This window comes from Huiozyma naganishii, chromosome 2 (genome assembly GCF_000348985.1).
Source record: "Huiozyma naganishii CBS 8797 chromosome 2, complete genome".
Lineage (NCBI taxonomy): Eukaryota > Fungi > Ascomycota > Saccharomycetes > Saccharomycetales > Saccharomycetaceae > Huiozyma > Huiozyma naganishii.
This window is the reverse complement of record NC_035923.1, coordinates 1,267,648-1,291,340: the sequence shown is the minus strand read 5'-3', so window position 1 is coordinate 1,291,340 and position 23,693 is coordinate 1,267,648. Positions and strand designations below refer to the sequence as shown.

General features: G+C 44.6%; 9 protein-coding genes and 1 non-coding gene across 10 annotated transcripts; 7 read left to right on the top strand and 3 right to left on the bottom strand.

Moving 5' to 3' along the window:
• Positions 1 to 21: 21 nt before the first annotated feature.
• ACP1 (acyl carrier protein) lies at positions 22 to 420 on the top strand (the record flags this gene model as incomplete). The annotated part of the gene is made up of 1 exon (XM_022606651.1): positions 22 to 420. One exon carries the CDS (start codon positions 22 to 24, stop codon positions 418 to 420), a length of 399 nt encoding a protein of 132 aa, XP_022463326.1.
• A 101-nt stretch (positions 421 to 521) lies between these two features.
• Positions 522 to 1,829, bottom strand: ATG17 (protein kinase regulatory subunit ATG17; the record flags this gene model as incomplete). The annotated part of the gene is made up of 1 exon (XM_022606650.1): positions 522 to 1,829. The coding sequence occupies one exon, from the start codon at positions 1,827 to 1,829 to the stop codon at positions 522 to 524; it is 1,308 nt and encodes a 435-aa protein (XP_022463325.1).
• Positions 1,830 to 1,939: 110 nt separating this feature from the next.
• SPP382 (mRNA splicing protein SPP382) lies at positions 1,940 to 3,934 on the top strand (the record flags this gene model as incomplete). The annotated part of the gene is made up of 1 exon (XM_022606649.1): positions 1,940 to 3,934. One exon carries the CDS (start codon positions 1,940 to 1,942, stop codon positions 3,932 to 3,934), a length of 1,995 nt encoding a protein of 664 aa, XP_022463324.1.
• Positions 3,935 to 4,010: 76 nt separating this feature from the next.
• Positions 4,011 to 4,727, bottom strand: KNAG0B06490 (coiled-coil-helix-coiled-coil-helix domain-containing protein; the record flags this gene model as incomplete). The annotated part of the gene is made up of 1 exon (XM_022606648.1): positions 4,011 to 4,727. One exon carries the CDS (start codon positions 4,725 to 4,727, stop codon positions 4,011 to 4,013), a length of 717 nt encoding a protein of 238 aa, XP_022463323.1.
• Positions 4,728 to 5,202: 475 nt separating this feature from the next.
• KNAG0Btrna6N lies at positions 5,203 to 5,276 on the bottom strand. The gene has a single exon. It is a non-coding gene; the product is annotated as a tRNA-Asn (tRNA).
• Positions 5,277 to 5,884: 608 nt separating this feature from the next.
• Positions 5,885 to 9,799, top strand: TUS1 (Rho family guanine nucleotide exchange factor TUS1; the record flags this gene model as incomplete). Its single annotated transcript, XM_022606647.1, has 1 exon — positions 5,885 to 9,799. The coding sequence occupies one exon, from the start codon at positions 5,885 to 5,887 to the stop codon at positions 9,797 to 9,799; it is 3,915 nt and encodes a 1,304-aa protein (XP_022463322.1).
• Positions 9,800 to 10,927: 1,128 nt separating this feature from the next.
• TDA5 (Tda5p) lies at positions 10,928 to 11,938 on the top strand (the record flags this gene model as incomplete). Its single annotated transcript, XM_022606646.1, has 1 exon — positions 10,928 to 11,938. The coding sequence occupies one exon, from the start codon at positions 10,928 to 10,930 to the stop codon at positions 11,936 to 11,938; it is 1,011 nt and encodes a 336-aa protein (XP_022463321.1).
• Positions 11,939 to 12,307: 369 nt separating this feature from the next.
• On the top strand, positions 12,308 to 14,272 carry MAG2 (RING-type E3 ubiquitin transferase MAG2; the record flags this gene model as incomplete). The annotated part of the gene is made up of 1 exon (XM_022606645.1): positions 12,308 to 14,272. The coding sequence occupies one exon, from the start codon at positions 12,308 to 12,310 to the stop codon at positions 14,270 to 14,272; it is 1,965 nt and encodes a 654-aa protein (XP_022463320.1).
• Positions 14,273 to 14,548: 276 nt separating this feature from the next.
• Positions 14,549 to 16,453, top strand: CRN1 (coronin; the record flags this gene model as incomplete). Its single annotated transcript, XM_022606644.1, has 1 exon — positions 14,549 to 16,453. The coding sequence occupies one exon, from the start codon at positions 14,549 to 14,551 to the stop codon at positions 16,451 to 16,453; it is 1,905 nt and encodes a 634-aa protein (XP_022463319.1).
• Positions 16,454 to 17,092: 639 nt separating this feature from the next.
• Positions 17,093 to 23,656, top strand: SEN1 (DNA/RNA helicase SEN1; the record flags this gene model as incomplete). Its single annotated transcript, XM_022606643.1, has 1 exon — positions 17,093 to 23,656. The coding sequence occupies one exon, from the start codon at positions 17,093 to 17,095 to the stop codon at positions 23,654 to 23,656; it is 6,564 nt and encodes a 2,187-aa protein (XP_022463318.1).
• Between the last annotated feature and the right edge of the window lie 37 nt (positions 23,657 to 23,693).

Genomic DNA, 23,693 nt, shown 5'->3' with positions numbered 1-23,693 from the left:
CCCACTATGGGTGCGAGGCGGATGCTTTGCAGTGTTGGCAGCCGGTGCGGTGCTGGTCAAGGTGCGTTGCTGCAGTCGAGGCAGAGTGGTGCTTCCGCGTTTGTGTCTAAGAGGTTCTTTGCCGCTGCTGCTGGGGGGAACACCTTGAAGCAGGAGGACGTGCTAAAGAGGGTGGGCGACGTCATCAAGTCTTTCAGCAAGACCGGTACGTCTGCGTCGAACGCGGACACCCCTGCCGCTGAGGTCACTGAAGCGACCAGCTTCCAGAAGGATCTTGGGCTGGACTCGCTGGACACCGTTGAGTTGCTCGTTGCGATCGAGGAGGAATTCGAGATCGAGATCCCAGACAAAGTCGCCGATGAGCTCAAGACCGTTGGCGAAACGGTCAAGCACATCCTCTCCAACCCAGAGGCTAACTGAATTGAAACTGTGGCCAGGGTTGTCGCCGTCGTCGTCGCTCTGACTCAAATGCTGTATATACGTATATAACCAACGAACCGTAATCGCTACGGGTGTCGTCTTTACACCTTCTTTATAGTGTACTCTAACGTGAACAACGGTGAGAAGTCGTCTATTTGGTCCGGCCAAATGTTCTCCGGTAGGTAGTTCCCGTTTTGCTCCAAGAATTTGGTCCTCTTGGTGAAGTCGTCGTCCTGTAAAGTTTGCAGTTCGTCCAAGCATTCGGAGATCGTCGCCTGCATTCTCGTGGAGAGTTGTCTTCGCCGCTGGGCTTCCTGTAACAGTCGGTCGTAGCTGTCCCGGTACTTCCCGAAGAAGTCGACCAGACCTTGTACAAGCTGGATATCTTGTCCGCATAGCTCTTTGAAATTTGTGATCAGTTGCCCTATATCTTGAAAGATGGTCAAGTACTCGACGTTCTTCTCGAACTGCAGGATCACCTCTTGCACGGCGAAAAGCGACTTGTCCAGCTGGCCCGTCTTTGTATCCAGCAACTTTTGGAACTGTAGCAAGTGCGCATCGATATCGTCTATTGTGTCGCACAGAGCCCTCGTGATGGCGCCCAGTTGGCTGTCGTCCGTCTGTACCACTTCAAGAAGCTCTAGGTAATCCGTGGATTTCCTGCCGGAGTCCGATTCAGTCCCAGAAGCGGACAATTGCAACAGCAGCTTGCACTTGTCGAAGTGGTCCGTCAGCGATTGAAGAAGTTCTACTAATTCTTCCTCCAGAAGAAGCAATTTCGCATGGTACTCAGTCATTAGTAGGGCGACTTGCTCGTTTTCTATTCCCAGATCCCTGTCAAAGCACTTGGAAAGTGACCTCACTTTCCCCTGTAGCAGCTTCTCCTCCAGTTTCCGGACCATTACGCGGTACTGGTTTGTGATGTTTGCAATGTGAGTCTCGACGGTCGGGATCTCCTCGAGCCTGCCTCGCAGCAAATCAAGGTTTTCCCTCGAAATGTAGTCCCCTAGCACGGCTGAGTCCCGCGTGCCGTCAGGAGAGCTCAGCTCGTTCCTGACAGAGTCCAGCAGTTCGACTTCCCGGTCAATCTTGTCTTGCCACCTTTGTAAATCCGACACAAGACGTACCCCAAAACACCAGCATTCCACTGATCCCTGATCAACTTCCCCTCGATGCCACCCTTGAGCACAGACTGCACCAGGAAGTCCGCCTGCTGACCAACCCCATCCACGAGGAACCGACAGGACGCCCATTTGTCCCTCCAGGCCCGCCAGTTGGACTGCAAACTCCGGATGCGCCGGTATACCTCCTTGCACAGCCCTTGGGACTCCTCCAGCGTCACCCTTGCGTGCGTCAAGTACTGTTCCAGCGTCGCCTGCGACAGTACCGGGGGATCCACGTCCCAGCATCTCGTCTTCTGGTGTAGTAACGTCGTTGTTTAACGGTTGGTTCAATTGAAGATGCGATGAGCTTGTGATACATAGAGACACATGAACAACGCTACTAGACTAGTCGCGGGATGCAGGGCAAACGACAGCGGCCCACGCAGGATGGCGAGCAGGCGAGTGCGTCGCTGAAGCGGCAGTACGGTGTCGGTGCGACTCTGCTCGCCCGGATGGGGTACAAAGCTGGCCAGGGACTCGGGAAGGACGGTGCGGGCATTGACAGCCCTATAGAGGTGCAAGCGAGGCCACAGGGTCATGTTGGGTTGGGCCAGATGAGTGGTCTGATGGGCAGGGTCCGTGGGTCCCAGGATGACGGGTGGGGGTCCCCCTCTGAGACGAGTTCCGAGTCAGAGTCCGAGACTGGTGAGGACTTGCCCAGAGGCAACGGTAGACCCGCTCTGCCCTCCCCAGTGACGTTTACCAGGACGGGGGCGACGACATTGACTCCGCGAGAGAGGAAGTCCATTGCGTCGCGTTTGAGGGCACTCCAATTGGCGGATGTTTCCGAGGTTATAGATCGTGTGAGCACTCTGGAGAGAGTCCCCATGAGCAAGAAGAGGGAGTTGCTCGAGCTTGTGGACAGGTTGCAGGAGGCCCAGGCCCGTTTGGGTCTGCTGAAACGGCGAATGCCCCTGCTAGCTGCAGAGGAGCAGTCCCTGGAGGACAATCTGTCACAAATCAGTTCTGCGAAAACACAACTGGACACGCTGGGACCGAGTTCCGAGTTTGAGGAGGTCACAACTGCAATCGATTCGATTATGCTGATTGCGGACGATGAGGTCGTTGACCTTTTGGTCTACAAACTTCTACACAATTTGTTCCTGCCAACAGGCGAGGGGACAATGGCATCATTGAAGCGAACTCGCAACCTGATTCTGCCCCTGGTGGAACTTCTAACGTACAGGTTAGAGACAGTACCTGGAAGACTGAACAAAACACAGTCTGCAATATTCAAGATTGTGTTCCCGCAGTTGGTGCCCCACTGGGAAGCTGTTGCTTTCTCCGATACGCAGCAGGCGCTTACAGTTTGTTCACTTCTGGCAGAGTTTGACCACGTTTTGAAGTTCATCGGTTGCTACGAATACGTTTACGACCGCTACATGGTGCCAAAAATTGTGGCTGCCTTGGAGAGTTGGGACCCTATGGATCCCCAGATGCAGCCGCAATTTTGGTTACGAGAGATCTATGGACAATTGCCCCCACGAGATATATCGACTGTGCAAGAGATTGTGCGTGCCAAGATAACCGCGTATTTTAGTGAGTGGTATCACAGGGACCCTTTACCGGCTGATGAAGTGTTCAAACTTGTCAGAGATATTCTACCGAATGATGAGTATGACAATATAAGTCGAAAGCACCTTGTAAAGCAATTGGTGAGTCAAGTGTGGGACAAGTATTTTAATTTGGCGTTAGATGTCGAGGAGACCTATAGGGATCCAGACGCAGAGGCTTGCTCCCTTTACGCTGCAATGAGGATCCGATCATGCCGCATTTTATTGGCCCAGCAAGATTACGATCTGCTGGTCAAAGCGGTATTCAATGAATTGAACAAGTTTGTGTTCGATTGGATAAACTTCCAAAGGGATTGTAAAGACGATGTCAAACTCTGGTTTAACTGGTTTATCAACGAACTGTTTAGCAAGGAGTTGCCCTCTGTGGAGGAACTGGAACAGGTACGACGGTCGTACCGTGTGATTGACTCCGGTGTTCCAGATCATGACGAAACCTTTGACGTTGGGGACGTACTCTCTGGAGTAGTCGAGGACGAGGAGAGCAACGGCACTGCCACGAATGCATATACGGTAAGCAACATCCCGCTAAGGAAAGTAACGGCGACTTTCAAAGAGGTCATCGAGGATTACTGTGAGCAACACGGGTACCTGTTGCAGAAGACTTCGAACCAATTTGCGCATCTCCCTTACGGAAGAAACAATTCTGCGATGGTGCCTGTATTCCAAGTTCAGCGAGGGAGTCGCAATGCAAGAATTGCCATCAAGGACGACATCCTGTGGTTGGAGGACCCCCATGGAATATTCAAACCTTTGTTCTTATACGAATTAGTTTTGTAGGCTTATGTAACAGCTTGTTATTTACAGTAGGAAGTCCAACTCGTGGTATAAACGCCCATGGTCTTGATCAACTCCATCAGCTACTCTCGGTCAATTCGACCTCCTCCATTGGATCCAGTTCCTCCGTTGGAGTTTGTAGCTCAGCGTCCGGCGTTGATTCGTCCGAGGATGAGAGTATATCGTCCGTCTCTTGGAACACCGGTTCGGCATCAGTCTCTGGGGACTTGTCGGGAGCCGCTACAACCTCGAAGGATTCCGTGGAATCCTCGCGGGAGCCATCACCTTCCCCTGGGGTCTCTGCGGCCCCCACGGCCTCTGCAGCAGCGGTCGCCTCCTCCTCGTCCTTTAATTGCTCTGCGTATTCTTCAGGGTGAGCTCTAAAGCAGTCCTGCATGTGTTGGAACTTTTCCACACAGTCTATGCCCTTAGGGTCTGCGTCAGAGTACACAAAGCATGCAAACGCCTCTTTAAACTCCTCACCGCAGGTACCATGGGCCATCCCGCCAAGACATGGACAGTCCCAGTTAATCTCACCGGTCTCTGGATTGTATGCACCCTCTTTATTGACCTCTTCCTCCGTTTCAGCCAACTGTTCAGCAGTCTCTGTAGTGGATTCCTCAGAAGAGGATGGCTCTTCTGATGAAACATCAACGGGTTGTTCTTCCTGTACAGGTTCTTCAGCTGGTTGTTCCTCTTGCACCGGTTCCTCCTTTGGTGTCTGCTCTTGCTTGACCTTCTTCGAGAAATCGGGACGCAAATGCTTCGGAGTGGCATAGTACGCAGCGGCAAGCATGGCGAACAGCGCTGCAATTTCGCCCTCCGCTTGTTAGTAGCTTCGTAGTAGTACCCTGTCTTGTACGAAGATTGCTGCTGCTGCGAGTACAATCTGGTGCTTCTTCTAAACGCTGCCATCGGCACCGCATTGATCACCCTGCTGCTCGCCCGCCCGGCCCACAGGGGGGCACCTGTTCTTACAATCAGTGATGCGTACATTCAGTCCAGGATGTGTTTGTGGTGTGTGTATGGTCCCTCCACAAAGTGTATCGATGGTTAAATGCCCTTTTAATAGTTGTAAATTGAATTCTTAGTAAGTGATTTGTTTCAGTGCACTCATACTGAAAAGGAGGGGAGTAGAAGGTTGAGTTACGCAGCTCCCCGCAGTTAGTAAGGCAGACGGTGTTGGTATCAACTACCGAGGGTGAGGTGGGTCGCGGCCCCATGTATACTGAACGTGGGGTAAACCAGAGTAAAAAGAAGCAAAAAAATAACGACCTCGGTGAGGATTGAACTCACGATCTTGCGATTAACAGTCGCACGCCTTAACCAGCTTGGCCACGAAGTCTACTAAAGTCTGACTTTTTGAAATTATCAGGAAGACTGTATTTTAATAATTTCATTGCGTGATTACAACCTATTTAGCTCAGGTTAACAGTTGTTCTGGGTATGAACGCTAGCTAATAATGGATTGAGTTGGTTTATTGTGTTTTGTTTTGTCCAGCACTTGCATTTAGGAGAGGGTGTGGCGTGGTGTGTATTGGTCTTTAGACGTGTTTGTTGTATATCTTGTGCGTGAGCGAAGAGAGCCAAAACCGGGGAAGGGCACATTGGTAATGACTGAACTAGTAGGCCTGAGGCGGTGCCCTCTGTCCTGATCCCAACACTGGCGTCGCAAGCCATTAATCTGGAGATGGGCAAGTCAAACTAATGTGGTGTCTGGGTTTGTCTTCGAAACAACGATTGCTTTCGTTCGAGATTCGAGATGAAGCGAAGTTGTATCTGATGTCTGATCTCTTCGTAACCAATGGGTTCCGTGTGAAGTGTCTGATTTGTAATCAATTGACCGTTGTTGCTACTAGGGGAAGTGAAGTATAACTGGAAAAGTTTGGAGTTGTAAAGAAACAATTGACAGAAGGGGAGGGTTCTTTTATTCCTTTCGTCAAACTGATAGAGATGTACGGCAGAGGGCATAGTAGGGAATATACTAGACCGCACCAGGGAGAAGATGTGGTCTTGCCCAAACTGCCGCCGCTAAACACTAGGAGATCTTTTTTGGAGCACAAAAGAACAGAGGCGCAGGTGCAGGGAGGGCGAGGGGACCCATTGGGCGAAAATAGGGCTGTGAACGGTTCGCCCGGTCTCACTGAAGCCGCACCGTCGACACCGCCACGACATCGGTCGCGAAGGCATCCAGCTGGGTTTTCTGCCGGCTCACCAGATTTCTTACCTCGATCAGCATCACCACAGATCGTACACGGACATAATAGGACTCCTTTGCATAGAAGACCACCGCCCCTACCGCCGCATCCAAAACAGCAACCACAACCACAATCGAAGGGTGACTCACACAGAGAACCCATAAATGCACACATAGACGAAGCGGAAAGGGCATCCCTAGTATCAGGATCCACCATACATATAAAGAGCCCCCAGTCATCATGGCTCAGCGGGGGCGAGTCCGAGACCGATGTGTCCCCCTCGCAACAGCATATTAGAAAAGTACCCTTTGAAAAGGAACCCATCTCTCCGAGCCCGACAGTAACCAGCGTGCGGGACTACGGGGAATTCTTAAGGGATGCACCGCCGCCTCCGGTGTCTAGTTTGAGGAATATTAGTGAACTCAGTAAACAGTCGGACAGTATCGAGAGTTATTACTCGGATTCGAACTACACTTTCAACAACTCGAACAACGCACGCCATAGTAGTTTCAATTCGCTGTCCAAGAGCAAACCGCTGGAGCTGGCTCCAAGTTTGACGGCCCCAACAAAACCGTTCAACATAGCGGCACTAGATGAGAATAAGTTGTACCAGTGCTATACCGTGTACAAACTGTCTGACATTTACGAGTGGATTCTAAAGATTTACTTCGAGTGGTTCAACGAGTTCGTTTTCGGGAAAATCGAGTTCTATCAAGTGATACAAAGGTTACTGGAATTCCAACTGTCCAACAACATCGACCAAGAGATAATAGATTCCAACGTCGACAGAATAATAGCATCACTGGTTACCCAGGGGGCCGTACGGTTCGAGAATGATGACGATGAGGGATCGGATTTGACTATCATCATCGCGGGACTAGACGTCCAGGGAATCTTCACCGAGCTGCTCCAGTGTTACTCATTCGAAGACCACGACAAGGAGGAACACACGCTCCAGTGCTATTCCTACACTTGTACGGAAAATTGTCCATCTAGGGGCAGTAGGAAGGATATTCCGATGTCCGAAATAACAAACAAATCAGTGGGGTTCTGGACCGATTACTGGTCTTTGACACCAGAAGACTTGAAGGAGATAGATAATCATGAGATTCAAAGACAAAGTTTTATCTTCGATTTAATTATCTTGGAGGAGCGGTCCCTGAACATGGCAAATGCTGCTGTGGAAATATACGGAAAAAGGTTTGACCCGAGTTTCCTGCCAAACGACCCTGACTTTTCTAAGTTAGCATTTTCCATCTTTGAACCCATGATTCAACTTCATAAGGAGTACCTGATGGGACCCCTCTTTTGGAAGATCAAAACGAAGGGCAAATTTATAGACGGTATAGGCAAGATCTATCTGAAATGGTGTCATGAGGCAAGGGAGTTGTACCTACAGTATGCGACGGCAATGGCGACAGTCCATGAGATTATAACGTGGGAGAAGAAACACAATACACAATTCTCCAAGTGGCTTAAAGAGGTAGACGATTGTCCGGCGATCATCCGTTCAAAAACATACCATGACGTGATATTTTTTGGTGGGTTCTTCAAATCTTTGCAAAACATGCCCATCACGTTAAACTCGATATTGAAAAATACAGACGTATCTAACGAGGACCATGACTATTTGAAAATGGTCATAAGGGACATTGAGCAACTGAGTTCCGATGTTAATAAAGTACATGGTGACGCAATCGACCACCGGAAACTCGTGAGATTTTCTTTACAGCTTCAAATTAATAATAGCACACCCGCTGGCTACTTTAACAAAGCAAACCACTCGTCGCCAGATGGTATATCGACCTCGTTGCAAGAGCAAAATTCGAATAATAATGGATTTGATTTGGCTTTGGAAGATCCCGAAAGGAAGCTTTTTTGGTCCGGCAATCTTTTAAAGAAGAGAGAATTGTGGTTAGATCCGATAAAAGTGTACGTCGCGCTATTGGACAATTATTTGCTGGTTACAGAACCGCTAGTTAAAAATGGACAAAAAGTCTATAAACTTTCCGAGAAACCGATACCTTTAGACTATTTGAATCTTGAGAAAAAAGTAAATGTGGACTCTATTCACAGCCTATTAGAAAGTTCTGCCGGAGATAGTTATCACCAACTGGATTCTGCCCGTAAATTGGGCCCTCAGTCCTTGACTTCACCGATGGGTTCAGGAAGACCGCATCTGTTGAGTGCAGCCGTGGGTCGCACAATACATAGTGAGAAAGACGTGAAAACTCATACAGGTATTTCGAACAAAAATCCAGATGAAGAAGAGCTGAACTTCAAAATTCGAAACACAGCGACGAACGAATCTGTTTCTCTTCTGGCAGCGAATGTAAAGGAAAAAAGAGGTTGGATCGATGCGATCATTTCTGCATTCAAAGCTCGTAAGTCTAAAATGTCTTCCGCTATCCAATTTGAAGCGCTAAGTTCACAGTTTGCGTATTCTGATAAAGACGCACCAGTAAACCTCCCCATGACAATAGATGGTTCGGAAATTGACAAAGCATTGCAGAAATACGAGTCCCGTGGTAACAGTGACAAAATATTCGGGTTCCCCCTTGTAGCAAATTTGTTGACAACGTCCACGATAAGGCACGAGGGGAAGACCTTTTTGATGGTGGCATGTAACTATGGCATACTGATTCGGTTGGAAAATGGGATAGACAACAAGCTCAGGAAAGTAATACAATGTTCCTGTGCAACCATGCTTGAGGTCAATCATAAGCTCGGCCTTGTCTTTGTCCTAGATAATAAGAATCTGATTTACTTCAGTATTCCGAGCATCCTGGGCGCATATTATCACAGCGAGCGGTACTTACATGACAATACCGTGGTCGGTGTTGTTATTCGCGATAAAGTAAGCTGTTTCAAATTTGCGGAAGACTTTAGCAGCTCCAAGCATTTATTTTACGAGCGAAAGAACAAGATTCATGTGTTGACGCCCGAATTTGATCAATTGTCAAAAGCGTTGAAACTGTTCAAAGAGTATAAGGAATACAAACTACCTGGATCCTCTGTTTCTCTCAACAACACAGTTGTGAGTAAGATTGTCACGTTTAAAACCTGTTTTGTGGTGTGCACTAACAAAGGAGTCCTGTTTTATCAGAGTGATTTTGATGATGAAGGTATAACCTTACCCACGTTCTATAACGATGATGGTATCCTAGCCCAGTTAAAGGAGAAGAACATTATATTGCCATCCGGCGATTCCTCTCCTAGCAAAGGTTTATCGAAGGGGAAGATGATCAAAAGGGTGAAAAGAGATATAGCACTGTGCAAGGCAAATCCTATATCTTTTGTGCCACTCCACGAGACATTGAAGGAATACCTCATTGTTTATGACCAGGCCATAGTCCGCATCAATAAGTACGGTGAAATAGCAAACTGGGAAACTGACATATTGGTTTTGGACTTTTGTTGTACGGGAGCCCTTATTTTTGAAAAGTATTTGATCTTGGTTGCGGAGAGCCTTGTCCAAATATACGCTTTGAAGGAACTATCAGAGTCATTGCCCTTGAGAGCGATGACACCAATCCAAATCATCAAGGGGAGAAGGGTACAGCTACTGGGCGATGGGCAGTCCGGTGCTGAGGTCGTACTAGGTATGAGCCACCCGAATATCCCGAATAGACAGTTGCTGCTCGAATGTAGTATTGATAACAGTAGTTGAAGCTTTGTAATTTTATCTGCTGGATATAGAAAATGACTATGATAAGGATGATAAGATATCATCATAGGCATAAACAGGACACACACACTTGATAAAAGACACAAATGTTAACGAGACAAATAACGATGCCACAAGTGTGAAAGTATCCACCACAGTGAGAAAGTGAAAAGTCACACCATTGACTCTGAGCAAATTCTCACGTATATAAAGCCTAACTACATCGAATGAATTGATCCTTCTATCTGTTACAATATAGAAGAGATCATCGAACCATATACTTATATATTAAGTATATACCAGAAGTCATACCTGAACTAAAACATCTCTTTACTCTACTACAATGAATAGCCACGGCGAGCAAGACCCTATTCAACAGAATACTTGAACTGAGGTGTTTTATATTCACCTTTTGAATCCCATTAAGAAATATCAACTTATACAAAAGCAACGCTAGGAATACTGAATGGAATTTACAAAAATCTTTAAATTAATCCAAAATTAGTAAACAAGTAGCATCGAGCTGGAAAAGGTCTTTATTTGAATATGAGATAATGTTGAATAGGGTCTTGTTCGCCGTGGCTATTCATTGTAGTAGAGTAAAGAGCTGTTTTAGTTCACTTTACTTCTGGTGTATATTTAATATATAAGTATATGGTTCGATGATCTCTTCTATATTGTCACAGATAGAAGGATCAATTCATTCGATGTAGTTAGGCTTTATATAAATGAGAATTTGCTCAAAGTCAATGGTGTGACTTTTCACTTTCTCACTGTGGTGGATACTTCCACACTTGTGGCATCGTTATTTGTCTCGTTAACATTTGTGTCTTTTATCAAGTGTGTGTGTCCTGTTTATGCCTATGATGATATCCTATCATCCTTATCATATTCATTTTCTATATCCAGCATATTCATAGTATATAATTTATATTGGGGAGAGGCTTCAAATGTCTGGTACTGTAAATTGACCAAGATTGAGCCCTCCACATTAGGATATACACGGTTTAATCAACATCCTTACCATTTCCTAAGCACCGCTTGCCCTGTTTAAAGTGAAAAATATAAAATAACCCAGTAACCGGAACTCTTAACGAGCATGTCCACCTGACTCAGTTCTGTAGGGCTACGATGGAATTCACTGTGGATTCAATTGTAGAGTGGGTAGTTATACCAGTTATCCGATTTCCAATTGTTGTTGTGCTCCCATTTCGGCAATATGTTTCCGAAAACCTCCTCATAGCGCTGCTTGCATATTCGGTTGTGCTGTCGTGCTTCCTAAGATTGAATAACTGGTTCAAGACGTTTGGTCGAGAAGATTGGGTTACGATAGGAAAACTACAAGATCCTGTTGCTGTGATTACGGGGGGGTCGAATGGGCTAGGGAATGCACTTATCCTGGAACTACTATCCAAGTATCCGTCATTAAGCATAGTCAACCTTGACAAGACACCGCCAAAGGCAGAGGATGACAAATTACAAGAACGAGTGGTGTACTGTGCCTGCGATTTGTTAGACACTGAGCAATTGAACGAGACGCTAGTAAAGCTGAGAGAAGAATATGGCGAAAGAATCAACCTAATTATCAACAATGCAGGATTCAGACTACCATACATGAGCTGTAAAGCTACAGGAATGAACGAACTTCAAGACATAATGCAAGTGAATAGCATCTCCCCGGTGAGAATAATACAAGAGCTTGTAAAGAACCAACAATGCTATATTGTGAACGTTGCAAGCGCGTTAGGAATCCTTGCCCCTGCCAAAGTGGCTGGGTATGCTGCTAGCAAAGCTGCTTCAATTGCATTCCATCACTCTTACTCCTCTGAACTGAATTCAAGAGGTATTTCCAAAGTACGGACCCTACTAGTTTTACCTGGACAGCTGGACACATCTATGTTTGCCGGATTCAATCCACCGAGAAAGTTTTGGGCTCCAGTAGTTTCAGCGTCCCATTTAGCGCATAAGATCATTGACTGCTGCAATGTTGGAGTGAGAGGGACGCTGAAGGACCCCTTTTATGTCAATTTCGCTTACATTCTGATGTCCATGCCCTATATGGTTCAAAATATTGTGCGTGTGGTGGCCCGCATGGATGACTGCTTACCCACTGAACGAATTGACAATTCCATCGAGCAATAAGCTGGATGACTACATCTTTATACCACGTTTATAGACAATTCTGTGTACATTAGCAAGATATCAAGCATAATTTGGTAATTAGAATACGAGTGTTTTGTACCGATTTTAAAAACTCCCACGTGGTCAGACAATTGATTGTACAATGAACCTTTATGGTGCGTTTCCCTCTTGTTTGTTCGCTAATAAGGGTACTGCATTAGGTATAATTTGTCACCAACTAACTTAATTTTAAAATTGTTCAAAAAAACGTCGAAAGGTCCGGCAGGTGTACACTCAAAGGGCAGGACGAGAAGATCAGTCCGATTAAACCAGGACGGACCTGTTCTTTCTTAGCATACTGCCAAGGATACTTGCCAAAACTATTTGTGGATGTCCAGTGTGAACAGTGGACAAGTGAACAACTCGACAAAATCCATGTCAGACGAAAAAAAGCCAACCACAATTCCGGGAGATCAATCGAGACTGGTCAAGGAGCAGAATAGACAAACAAACCGAAGAACATCAACCGAGAGGGCTATGTCTTCGAAGGATGTTAGGGAGAGAGGTAAAGGAGGTGGTAGACAACGTACTGGACAGTATAAGAGACAACAAAAAACTTTTGACGGGTCTAATCCATATCAACACGAACAAGCGTTAGATTTTTCCCTTCAAGAGGAACTAGCCAATGGCAGTTTCAAAGCTCAAGGCCGGAAAGCCAAACTTTCCATTAACCATCTGTTAGATTTCCAATTGCCAGAAGTGGAGAAATCTAACGAAAGAAGAAGAGCCAACTTTTCAAGAAGAAGGATTTCTGATTCTGAACATATCAGCCTGACTGGTGACGCGTTCATCAATGTCAACTATCGATTACTTGTTAAAGAGGGCCACGAATACCAAGAACAAGATCATAATCCAAACGCCATAGTTCCAGATGATCTAACGGTACGAATCATTGTACCACGTGGCCAAAACTGCCCCATATGTCTGTGTGACGAACCAGTGGCTCCACAAATGGTCACATGTGGACACATCTTTTGCCGTAGTTGTCTGATCAATTTCTTTTCCGTCGAAGAAGTCATCAAGAACAATGAAACGGGCCATGTTAAAAAGAGGAAATACAAGGACTGTCCTCTTTGTAATAACATTGTGAGACCCCAGAGGGTCAAGAACGTTCTCTATGAGACTTTATACGCAGAAAACCAAAAACCTAGACCTGGAAAGGAGATCAACCTAAAACTGATGTGCAGACCGTTAGAGTCTATGTTAGCTTTACCAATCGTTCTGAATATCGATCCTTGTTCGGTGGGTAACATCCCTGATATAACGATGACCGAAGCGTCCAAATACGCAAAGATAATGAAGTGTGACTTACAGTACACTTTACACCTTCTTGATAACGATATCAATGCAATCAAAACGCAATATGAGATTGATCATGCAATGTACAATGAGAGTGACAAATTCTCTAATTTAGCCATAGAACAGATCAATGATGAAATATCACAGTTACTTTCCACTAGTGAGGAGATACCGGGAGAGACAACACTGTCGAAAGGACTCTTCCAGCTAAATCTGGGGGATCAAAACACTATGATTTACGACGATAAAACAGCTTTTTTCTTCTACCAGACTTCCTTTGATACATCAACAAAATACTTCTTGTCGCCGTTGGATATAAAAATACTGTTAGCCATTTTTGAATCCTATTCCAACTTCCCACCAGACTTGAATGTAACTCTCGAAAACGTGCATTACGGGAACATTGTCACAGAATCGTTGATTCGTCGATACAAATACATGGGCCATTTAGCACTCGGTACGGAGATCGCATACGTGGATCTCGATTGGAGGAAGATAGATTTTGTCTCAAGGGAGACGCTGTCGCAATTCAACTCTGAGCTGAAACAGAGGCGCAGACAATTCACCATCAAGAAGCAGAAGGAGGACAAGATGAAGAAGCTGTACGAGGTTAAACTGGAGGAAGAACAAGCCGCCTTTTATAAATCGGAGAGAGCAGACTATGTGTCGTACGTGGACTCCGCAGAGTTCCAAAAGTTAATGAATTCGGAGGTAATGTTGGACTCGTTAGCCGGTGCTAAGGACCGGCACGTACTGGACAAGGAAGAAAAACACAAGAATAGAACGTACCGGGAGAATACAGTGTGGGGCACATCAATTCAGAGGATATCGGATGAAAAGACCTCCAAGGAGAACGAAGAGTTCACGGCGATGCTCCTTCAAAGAATGCAAGAGAATAGTGCGGAATCGTCGGGCTTCGAACCCACTAGTGCGGGAACTGATAAGAGCCAAAAAAAGAAGAAAAAGAAAGGTAAAGTGCTTCTGTTTAGTACCTGAACCCCCCCTCCCCCTCAACTATGCATTATAACCGTCTCTGACACGTCCCTATATACATTTGGAAGAGCAGTCATCGCATTGATTTTGTAGACCGGTTTGTTCGTCTGAGACGCTGTTGGAGTTGCCCTGCCTTTCCACCGGGATATTTCCTTTGAAGAAACAAAAACGAAAGTGAACAACTGTTTACAGATATTGGTAGTCAACACCTTCTCCGGAGAAAGGGGTTCGAGCCATTTGCAGGAGTCAATTGGGTATTCAAAAGCAGCTTGCAGAGAAATGAGTGGTAAGTTTGTGCGTGCGTCCAAGTACAGACACGTTTTTGGGCAGGCAGCCAAGCGGGAACTGCAGTATGAAAATATTAAGGTTACCAACAACGCTTGGGATTCTAACCTGATTAAGACCAACGGGAAGTTCATCTCTGTTAATTGGAACTCGTCAGGTGGGGGTGCCTTCTCTGTGATTCCAATTGAGGAGGTGGGCAAATCTCCAGAACAAATACCGCTGTTTAGAGGCCATACTGCCCATGTATTGGACACCGATTTCGATCCGTTCAACCAACGCAGATTGGCGTCCGGGTCTGATGACTCTAAGATTGGGATCTGGGATATTCCCGAGGACTACTCCTTCCACAACTACCTGGACTCCAATGGCGATCCCAAGGATATTAAACCTGTCAAAATGCTGGCGGGCCACTCCAGGAAAGTTGGGCATGTACTTTATCATCCGTTGGCGCAGGACATCTTGGCTTCCTCCTCGTTAGATTACACTGTCAAGATCTGGAATGTCGAGACTGGTGAAGTTTTGTTTACTTTGAAACATCCGGACATGGTCACCTCTATGTCTTTCTCCTATAATGGTGCTCACTTGGCAACCGTTGCTAGGGATAAGAAGCTGCGAGTATGGGATGTAAGAAAGGGTGAAGTAGTCAGTGAAGGTACCGCTCATGCGGGGGCCAAAAACCAAAGGGTTGTCTGGCTGGGCAACTCCGACAGATTGGCTACCACTGGCTTCTCCAAACTAAGTGACCGCCAGATTGGTATCTGGGATGCGTTCCATTTGGAAAATGGGGATCTTGGCGGGTTTTACACCGTTGATCAGTCGTCTGGTATTTTAATGCCATTCTACGACGACAGTAACAAGATTTTGTACCTAGCGGGTAAAGGTGACGGTAACATTAGGTACTATGAATTTCAAAATGACGAACTGTTTGAATTATCTGAGTACCAATCCACTGTTGCACAGAGAGGATTTGCCGTTGTACCCAAGTACTTGGTTAACATCAAGGAAAACGAGGTGTTGAGAGGTTTTAAGACCGTAGTGGACCAACGTATCGAACCAATTTCATTTTACGTCCCCAGGAAATCCGAGGAATTCCAAGAGGACATATACCCAGATGCCCCATCGGATAAACCTGCATTGACAGCAGAGGAATGGGTTTCTGGAAAGGAAGTGGATGGTCCAATTTTAGTCAGCATGAAGGATGTTTTTGATGGTTGCGCCCCAAGCTTCCATGCCGCTGAAAAGTCCACGTTAGAAGTCAAGGAGGAAAAGAAGGAAGAACCTAAGAAGGAGGAACCTAAGAAGGAGGAACCTAAGAAGGAAGAGCCTCAGAAGAAGTCTCCCTCTCCATCCGCTTCTAAGGAATCGGGCACTTTGAGTGACAGACTAGGCTCTGATAACTCTGTCGGGAAGCTGTTGCAGAAGGCGTCGGACCTTGATACTGTCAACAACACGGAAGACCCGGCCAAGGACACGTCTGGCTGGGACGACGAAGACGACAAGCCTCGCTCTCCAGAGCCTGTTGTCATATCTAAGGAGCCGATCAAGAAGCAAGCTGAACCAGTTGTCAAGCGCCCAGAAGAAGAGCCCAAACAGGAACCCACTTCAATAGCCACAGACAGAACTGAAAAGACAACCGACCCAGTCAAGCCAAGTGAGGAGTCCAAGAAAACCACACCCACTCCCAGCTCGACAGCACCTCCCGCAAGCACACCTGCTGCAAAAACCGCTTCAGGAGGAGCCAAATCCATGGGACTGAAGCAATCTGTTGAAAAGCTATCCTCCCTCGTCCTGGATCTGGAACAAGTCGTTGAGAAGTTGACGAAGGCTAACCTCGACAAGGACGAACGCCTGGAGGCACTAGAGAAGAGCATGCAACAGCTGCTGGACAAGAAGAACTGATTCTTGTCCCCGGACCCCGGCCCCCGGCCCGAACAGCTGAGGGAACGAACGTTATGTAACAACCATAAGATAGATAGTATCTAACACGATCACGTCTGAACGTCACGTGCGCGCCAAACACGAAAAAAATCAATTTTGGCGAGGCGTCGATTTTTTTAACTTTAAAAAAAAAATAAAAAGAAATCTCGATATCATCGATTTCTGTTCTTGTCCCACACCTTCATTCGTGTACTGTGTTCGGTTCGTTCTGGTGATCAATTGTCGATATTTACAACCCGAATAACTTGTTATTCAGGACGTTAAACCAGTGCTGTTTGCACCCGTGGACTCTACCTGTTTTTTTTTCTTTCTCTTTTTCCATATTATTTGCATAGTCATAGACGTGGAAGCTCGATCACTTTATATATCCTACAAATAGAAACAAAACAAAAATTCTGTTTCTGGTGTTGCGATATTTTATATGTGAATTTTGGCTACCATTAAGTTTGTCCTGAATAAACTCTCTGTAGTTTCTTATTAGGTCTATAGATATATCCTTTTTTCTTCTTCTTTTGTCACCTTTTAACTCTAAGGTGATCAGAACTTTGCATTGTCTCTACCCATATTACCACTTACCACGAGGCCTTACCATATAATATCATGACTGATGTTAGTGCATTGAGCGGGGACCTACTAGAAAAGGCAAATTCCTACATACCGCTTATTGAAGAAGTTTACAAGGGGACTAATCCAAGTATAGTGGAGGCAGAATTACTCGGGGACTTGTTGAGGTTGTTAGCGGAGGTCCCGCTAGACTTCCATTTATTCTGTGATCCAGTGCTAAAACATATCTCTATATTTTGCCTGACCATATTCTCGTTCAGCGAGCAAAATACCGTTGATTGGCTGAAGAATAGATTCGATCCAATCCTAACCCAATGTGACAAGTGCGTTTTGAACTTTATAAGAGGTAAATGTAAAATGCTAGAGCATTTTGCAATACAGAGGCATGTGCCGCACGAGCACGTTTCAAGGTTTAACGATATCGTTTGCATTTGGAGAATAAAAGCAGTGTCACCGACACTCCGAAACATCGAGGTTGTTAACAACAGTTCGGTACTAATTACAAAAGAGATTGAAATGGGGATTTTTGAATCGCTGTGCAACCCTCATATGCTAAGACTGAATAAAGAGTTTAAAGCTTGCTTCGATGCCCTCTTCAAATACTTCTATGATGAGAAGAACGAATTTTTAAATGTTACTAACCCGAAAAGTCTAAATACATTTCTGGCGGGGGTCATATACTGTTGGTGTGAAGGATCTGACGAAGAGATCAAATGGGCTGGATCGTTTTTGAAAAAGTTACACAAGGAAAAATTTACATTCACGGGTAAAACTCTACCGCCAGATATCCTACAAGAGGTGTACTTCCATTTACTGTTTTTGGAGAATCCTTCCAATTGGAATGAAACGGTAATTTCCCAGTTCTGGACTAGATTCTTCCCCATTCTCAGCCTGTTCGATATGTCAGTATTCAATGAGCACTTTGTCACTCCTAAAAATATCGAATCTTTGAAACAATCAATAAGATATCCCATCGTATCCATTTTCATCTTGTGGTACAATCATCTCTCCAAAAACTATAATGACAAACCATTGGATATTCTTTTGAAGGTCATGAGGATGTTTTTAGAAAAGATGGGACCCGTTTTCTGGCAAGAGATAGAACCTTACACTTTCCACAGCATTTTGGATAACATCTTTGAAAAATCCACGTTTGCGACAAAACTCATCAAGACCCAGAACGAACCGCTACCTCATAACGACCTTGACAAACTCTTTACAAAGGGGAATATTGACGATTTGCTCTCTTGGAATCTTCCATTCTACCATTCACTATCTACTTCCAAAAGGATCCAAATGGTGAAAAAGGTTTCCATTGCATTTCTCAGAATAATTGCCAACTTCCCTGATCTTAAACCTCTTCCTAAGGCCTGCCTGATGAATTCATCTACAGCGTTATTGTCCGCGGTTCTAACCATAAAGGAAGAGGAACGTTCACAACTCTACTACAATGAGGACTTTCAAACAGTTCTATTTACGAAGACTGATTCGAGGACTTTGATGAACAATCCTATGGTCCAAAGTATGGTTATCAAGTCAGCAACAAACCCATCAGAAGTTTACCCTGGTTTGGGGAACTCTGCGACGTCTATTGCCAGATCAGCTATGCTGGTCTTGACAAAATGTATCGATTTCGATATTCTTTTACTCTGCCAAAGAACTTATAAACTTTACATGGGTAAGGCGATTAGCGACTACCCGTTACCGCTAACACTACTGGAAAATGTGGTAACCAAAGTCGATTTGCGGTCATTTCACGATGGCCCCTTACTCGCTAAAGAGCTTTTAATCTCTTTGAGGAACATCAACGGCCTCCTTCCAGTCAACATCAAATCCGCAACTGTCGAAAAACACAACAATACGGTAATCACATTCATTTATTTCTCTACCAAACTTATAGAAAAGTTTGCTGATATTTTACCCCAGCAGATGTCAACAATTTTGTGTGATAAAGAAGCTTCACAAGGGTTTTGGTCGTGTGTCTTTTCGTCCGACTCGCAGCTTTACCAAGAGGCAACAAATATGTTGTACGACACATTCGACGTCGAAGGTAGGTTTGAGGGGATTCAAGCTTTACTGCATAAATCTTTAAACAATCAACTAGATGCTATTAATATAGTGTTGAGCCAGCTGATCAAATGTGAGTTTTATGAACCATGTCCTAGAGCAGTCAGAGTTCTCATGGATGTTATTAGCGTATTCTCTGATCCAGTTACAGGCCTAATCTCTAATTACTCGACTTTGAAAGATGAGTCATCGGATAGAACTGTCGCCAAGTTTTGGTCCCTGATTTGGTCGTTTTTAGACACGATATACCGATGCACTCTGAAGTGGGCTGCCAAATATGACTACTCAGAACTTGAAAAATTTACTAAGGATACACTGGAATTAACCAACTCGCTAGTCGGATCATACAGAGAAATATCCGACATTTTGCATGGCAGTGGATTTGACCTTTTCAAAAATATTCGCAAGGCTTTCAAAAACATGTTATATTGGCTACGTTTAAGCGATGAGGAGCTACTTGATTCATGCGTCAAACTAATAATATCAACGGTTGACTTGGCTTGCGAAAAAAACATCAAGTTTGACGATGAAATTATAGACGCAATGGTTCGCTATGCCTCAAAGGCAAAAACATATTCAAATAAACTAAGCGACTCCCAAACTTCTGAGATTCTATCCAAAGCCAGATTGTGTGATAGCGCACTTACAGACCGAGTAGTTAAAGAAACTGAAGCTTATCATAAGGCAAAGCAGATGGCCAAATTACAAGCTACAGAGAGCAAAAAGAAGCAGAGTGATGCTTTAGAGAATAAAGCCGATTTTCTGCATAGGAAGGCTACATCATCTTCACTTATGAGCCGCCCAAAGAGTTCTCAACCTAAAATAACGGCGTTTGGTAGTATGCAACCAGGTGAATATGTCTCGTTGAAAACAACTAAAGCAGCGAAGCCAATGTCCAGAATGGAACAAGCTAGAAGACAGCTGCTAAACAACAGAATTGTCCATCCTCCAAGCACATCTGTATTTAACAGTAAACCGTCCGTTCATCCCACGGAACGTCGTAACTCCAGCAGTGATGAGAGTGAAGATGATGGTGATATCGAAACCGCCAGGGAACTGTTTGCCTCGACAAAGAACAAAGGAAAGGGGATTGGAATTTTAGATATCAACGGCCAAACAATCAAAAAAGATACAAGTGCTGAACAGAAAAGACGGGAAGAAGAAAACATGAGAAGGAGATTAAATGTCGAAATTAATTCCTTGTACGACGTCATCCTACAATGGGATTATAATAGGTCTGATGAATATCCAACAGACAAGAGGGGTGATAGCTATGCCGATGTGAAGGATGCGTTCAGATCTGTAGAGGAGTATCGAAGCATTATGAAACCTTTACTTCTACTTGAATGCTGGCAAGGTTTATGCTCTGCTCGTGATAGGGAAGATAATCGACCTTTTAGCATAATTGTCGGGAATAGAACTGCTGTATCTGACTTTTATGAAGTTTATGCCTCAGTATCAAAGCAAATGATTCAGGACTCAAGTGTTAGCGAGTCCGATTTGATTGTTCTAGCCTACTTACCTGACGTCAGAACAGGCGAAAAGCTATCGAGTGAGAATTTCAAAAGAGCTCAAAACACTTGTCTTGCAAAAGTCCGGACAATCAAACACACCAAGGGCAATGCTGTTGATCTCACTCTCAGAATCCATCGTAATCATCACTTCTCAAAATTCTTAGTTTTACGTTCCGAAATTCATGCCGTGAAAGTCATGCAGATGACTACTGTAGAGAGAGAATATCAAACTCTAGAAGGGCTGGAGTATTACGACTTGGTTGACCAAATCTTACTGGCAAAACCACCTCCAGCATACTCGTTATCCCCAGAGGAAATTGAGGTTGTGAAAAATAACTACAAGCTAAACAAATCCCAAGCGGAAGCCATTGTGAATACCGTAATTAAAGATGGGTTTTCTCTTATCCAGGGTCCTCCAGGTACCGGTAAAACAAAAACTATTTTGGGAATCATAGGATACTTTTTATCAACAAGAAGGACAGCTCCATCCAATGTTATCAAGATTCCGGGGGAGAAGGCAACTTTATCACTGGAACAGCAACTAAAGAAGCAAAAAATTTTGATTTGCGCGCCTAGTAATGCTGCTGTTGATGAAATCTGTTTGAGACTGAAAAGTGGTGTCTATGATGCGCATGGGAAGCTGTTCCAACCTAATTTGGTTAGAATTGGGCGGTCTGATGTCGTAAATGTTGCTATCAAGGACTTGACTCTTGAGGAACTAGTTGAAAGAAGACTTTCTCAAAACAGTTACGAATTTACTCAAAACTCCGAATTGGATCGCAAATTTAACAACGCCGTTACCAAAAGAAGACAGCTCAGAGATCAATTGAATGCGGAAGATGGATCTCCAGTTAGTAAACTGTCATCAGAGGACATCACAAAACTGCAATTAGAAATCAGAGAACTGAGCAAAGAGATCAACGAACTTGGTAAACAGCGGGATGAGATCAGGGAAAAGAACTCTGTTAATTATAGAAGCAGGGATCTTCACAGAAGAAATGCTCAGGTCCAAATCCTTGCAAATAGTAATATCATCTGTTCTACCCTGTCAGGATCTGCTCATGATGTTCTCGCCACCTTGGGTATTACATTTGATACGGTAATCATTGATGAGGCATGTCAGTGTACAGAGTTATCTGCCATTATCCCACTGAGGTATGGTGGTAAACGTTGTATTATGGTTGGTGATCCAAATCAGTTGCCGCCAACTGTGTTATCTGGTGCTGCCAGCAACTTCAAATACAATCAATCTTTATTTGTCAGGATGGAGAAAAACTCTCAACCGTACTTGCTAAATGTCCAATACCGTATGCATCCCGATATTAGCAGTTTCCCTTCCAAAGAATTTTATGACGGAAAGCTAACTGACGGTCCTGGTATGGAAGAGATAAACAAGAGGCCGTGGCATTCTTGTCCTCCTCTGTCACCGTATAAGTTCTTTGATATAGCTATGGGAAGGCAGGAACAAAACCTCAAAAGCATGTCTTTCACAAACGCTGAGGAGGTTAGGGCCGCGTTGAAGCTGATTGATCATTTATTCAAAAAGTTTGATAACACAGTGAATTTTACCGGAAAGATTGGTATAATTTCGCCTTATAGGGAGCAAATGTTGAGGATGAGAAGAGAGTTTACTAGACAGTTTGGTGGTTCCATCACCAAATACATCGATTTCAACACCATCGATGGTTTTCAAGGCCAAGAGAAGGAGATTATTATTATATCTTGTGTTAGAGCTGATGACACAAAATCTAGCGTTGGGTTTTTGAAGGATTTCAGGCGTATGAATGTTGCATTTACCAGAGCTAAGACAAGTATGTGGATATTAGGACATCAAAGGTCCCTGGTTAAGAACAAGCTTTGGAGAAACCTAATCGAAGACGCAAGAAATCGGAATATGATAGAAATGATCGGTCCAAACTTTCTCTTTGAAAACCCGACAAATAAAACTGTGGTACAATCGGCTTTGAGACGTTTTTCTGCAGAAGAAACCGATAGCTATGATCCGATGGAAGTAAAAGAGACAACAAGAAAAAGGAAACTGCAGTCGGATGCTAAACCTGATGTTGTGACCCAAAAGAAAGAGAAAGGTCCAGAGGGCGAACAGAGTTTGGAGCAGAAAAGTAAGAAGTTGAAGAAAAGTAAAAAGGAAAAACGGGAAAGCTCCAAAACTGCGAAGAAATCTGATACATTAAATACTGCCACCGGAACCAAGAAAAAATCTTCTATATTTGGTGCACCATCTTTGAGTGATAGTTTACCGAAAAATCTCTACATCAACGACGAAGCCAGTAAAGAAAAGAAGAAGAGAGAAAGGAAAGCGGTCAAACACATCACATTTTCTGAGACGCCGACCTCCATTCCAAATGTCGAGGAGTACAAAAGCTTGATACCTTCAAAAGACTTGCCCAAACCGACGTCCAGCATATACAAAAGTATGAAAGAGGATCAAGAAACAAAAAGAAATCTAGTGACAGATCACGCTCCAACGAAAGATAACGATGACTATATACCCACGATAGGGCCCTCATCAATTGAAAGAGCGAATCCTGCTATTAGAGATGTTAAAAAATCTTCTGGTACTGTTGGGAAAACCACCAAACCAACGCACGAATCTGATAATAATGTACCAAACACAGCAAAACCGAAAACTATCCCCAAAACAACTGACAAAGACTTAGCCTCATTTTCAAATGAGAATATAATCACTTTGCCGGACAATGACGAATACATTCCGAAGCCTGCTGTCGTTGTTCAAACAGACAAGAAAACAAACCATCAACAATCCAGCGAGAACACTGAACCGTTAGTGACACTTACAGATCACAACAGTGCTCCACCATCTACGCTAGCTGCTGCTGCATTTAAGATTCAGCTGGGACCCCAAACCGTAAGCCTACCAACCGGCCCCAAACAACCTCACCCACAACGTAATCCAGCAATGGGCAAACCGCCGGGCAGACGTGGACCAAAGGCCAATTCGTCTAGCATGTTTATCCCCAAGAGAAAGAGACCTTTCTAAGTTGATATGTGTCTTTTGAAGTTAAGTATCTAATAAT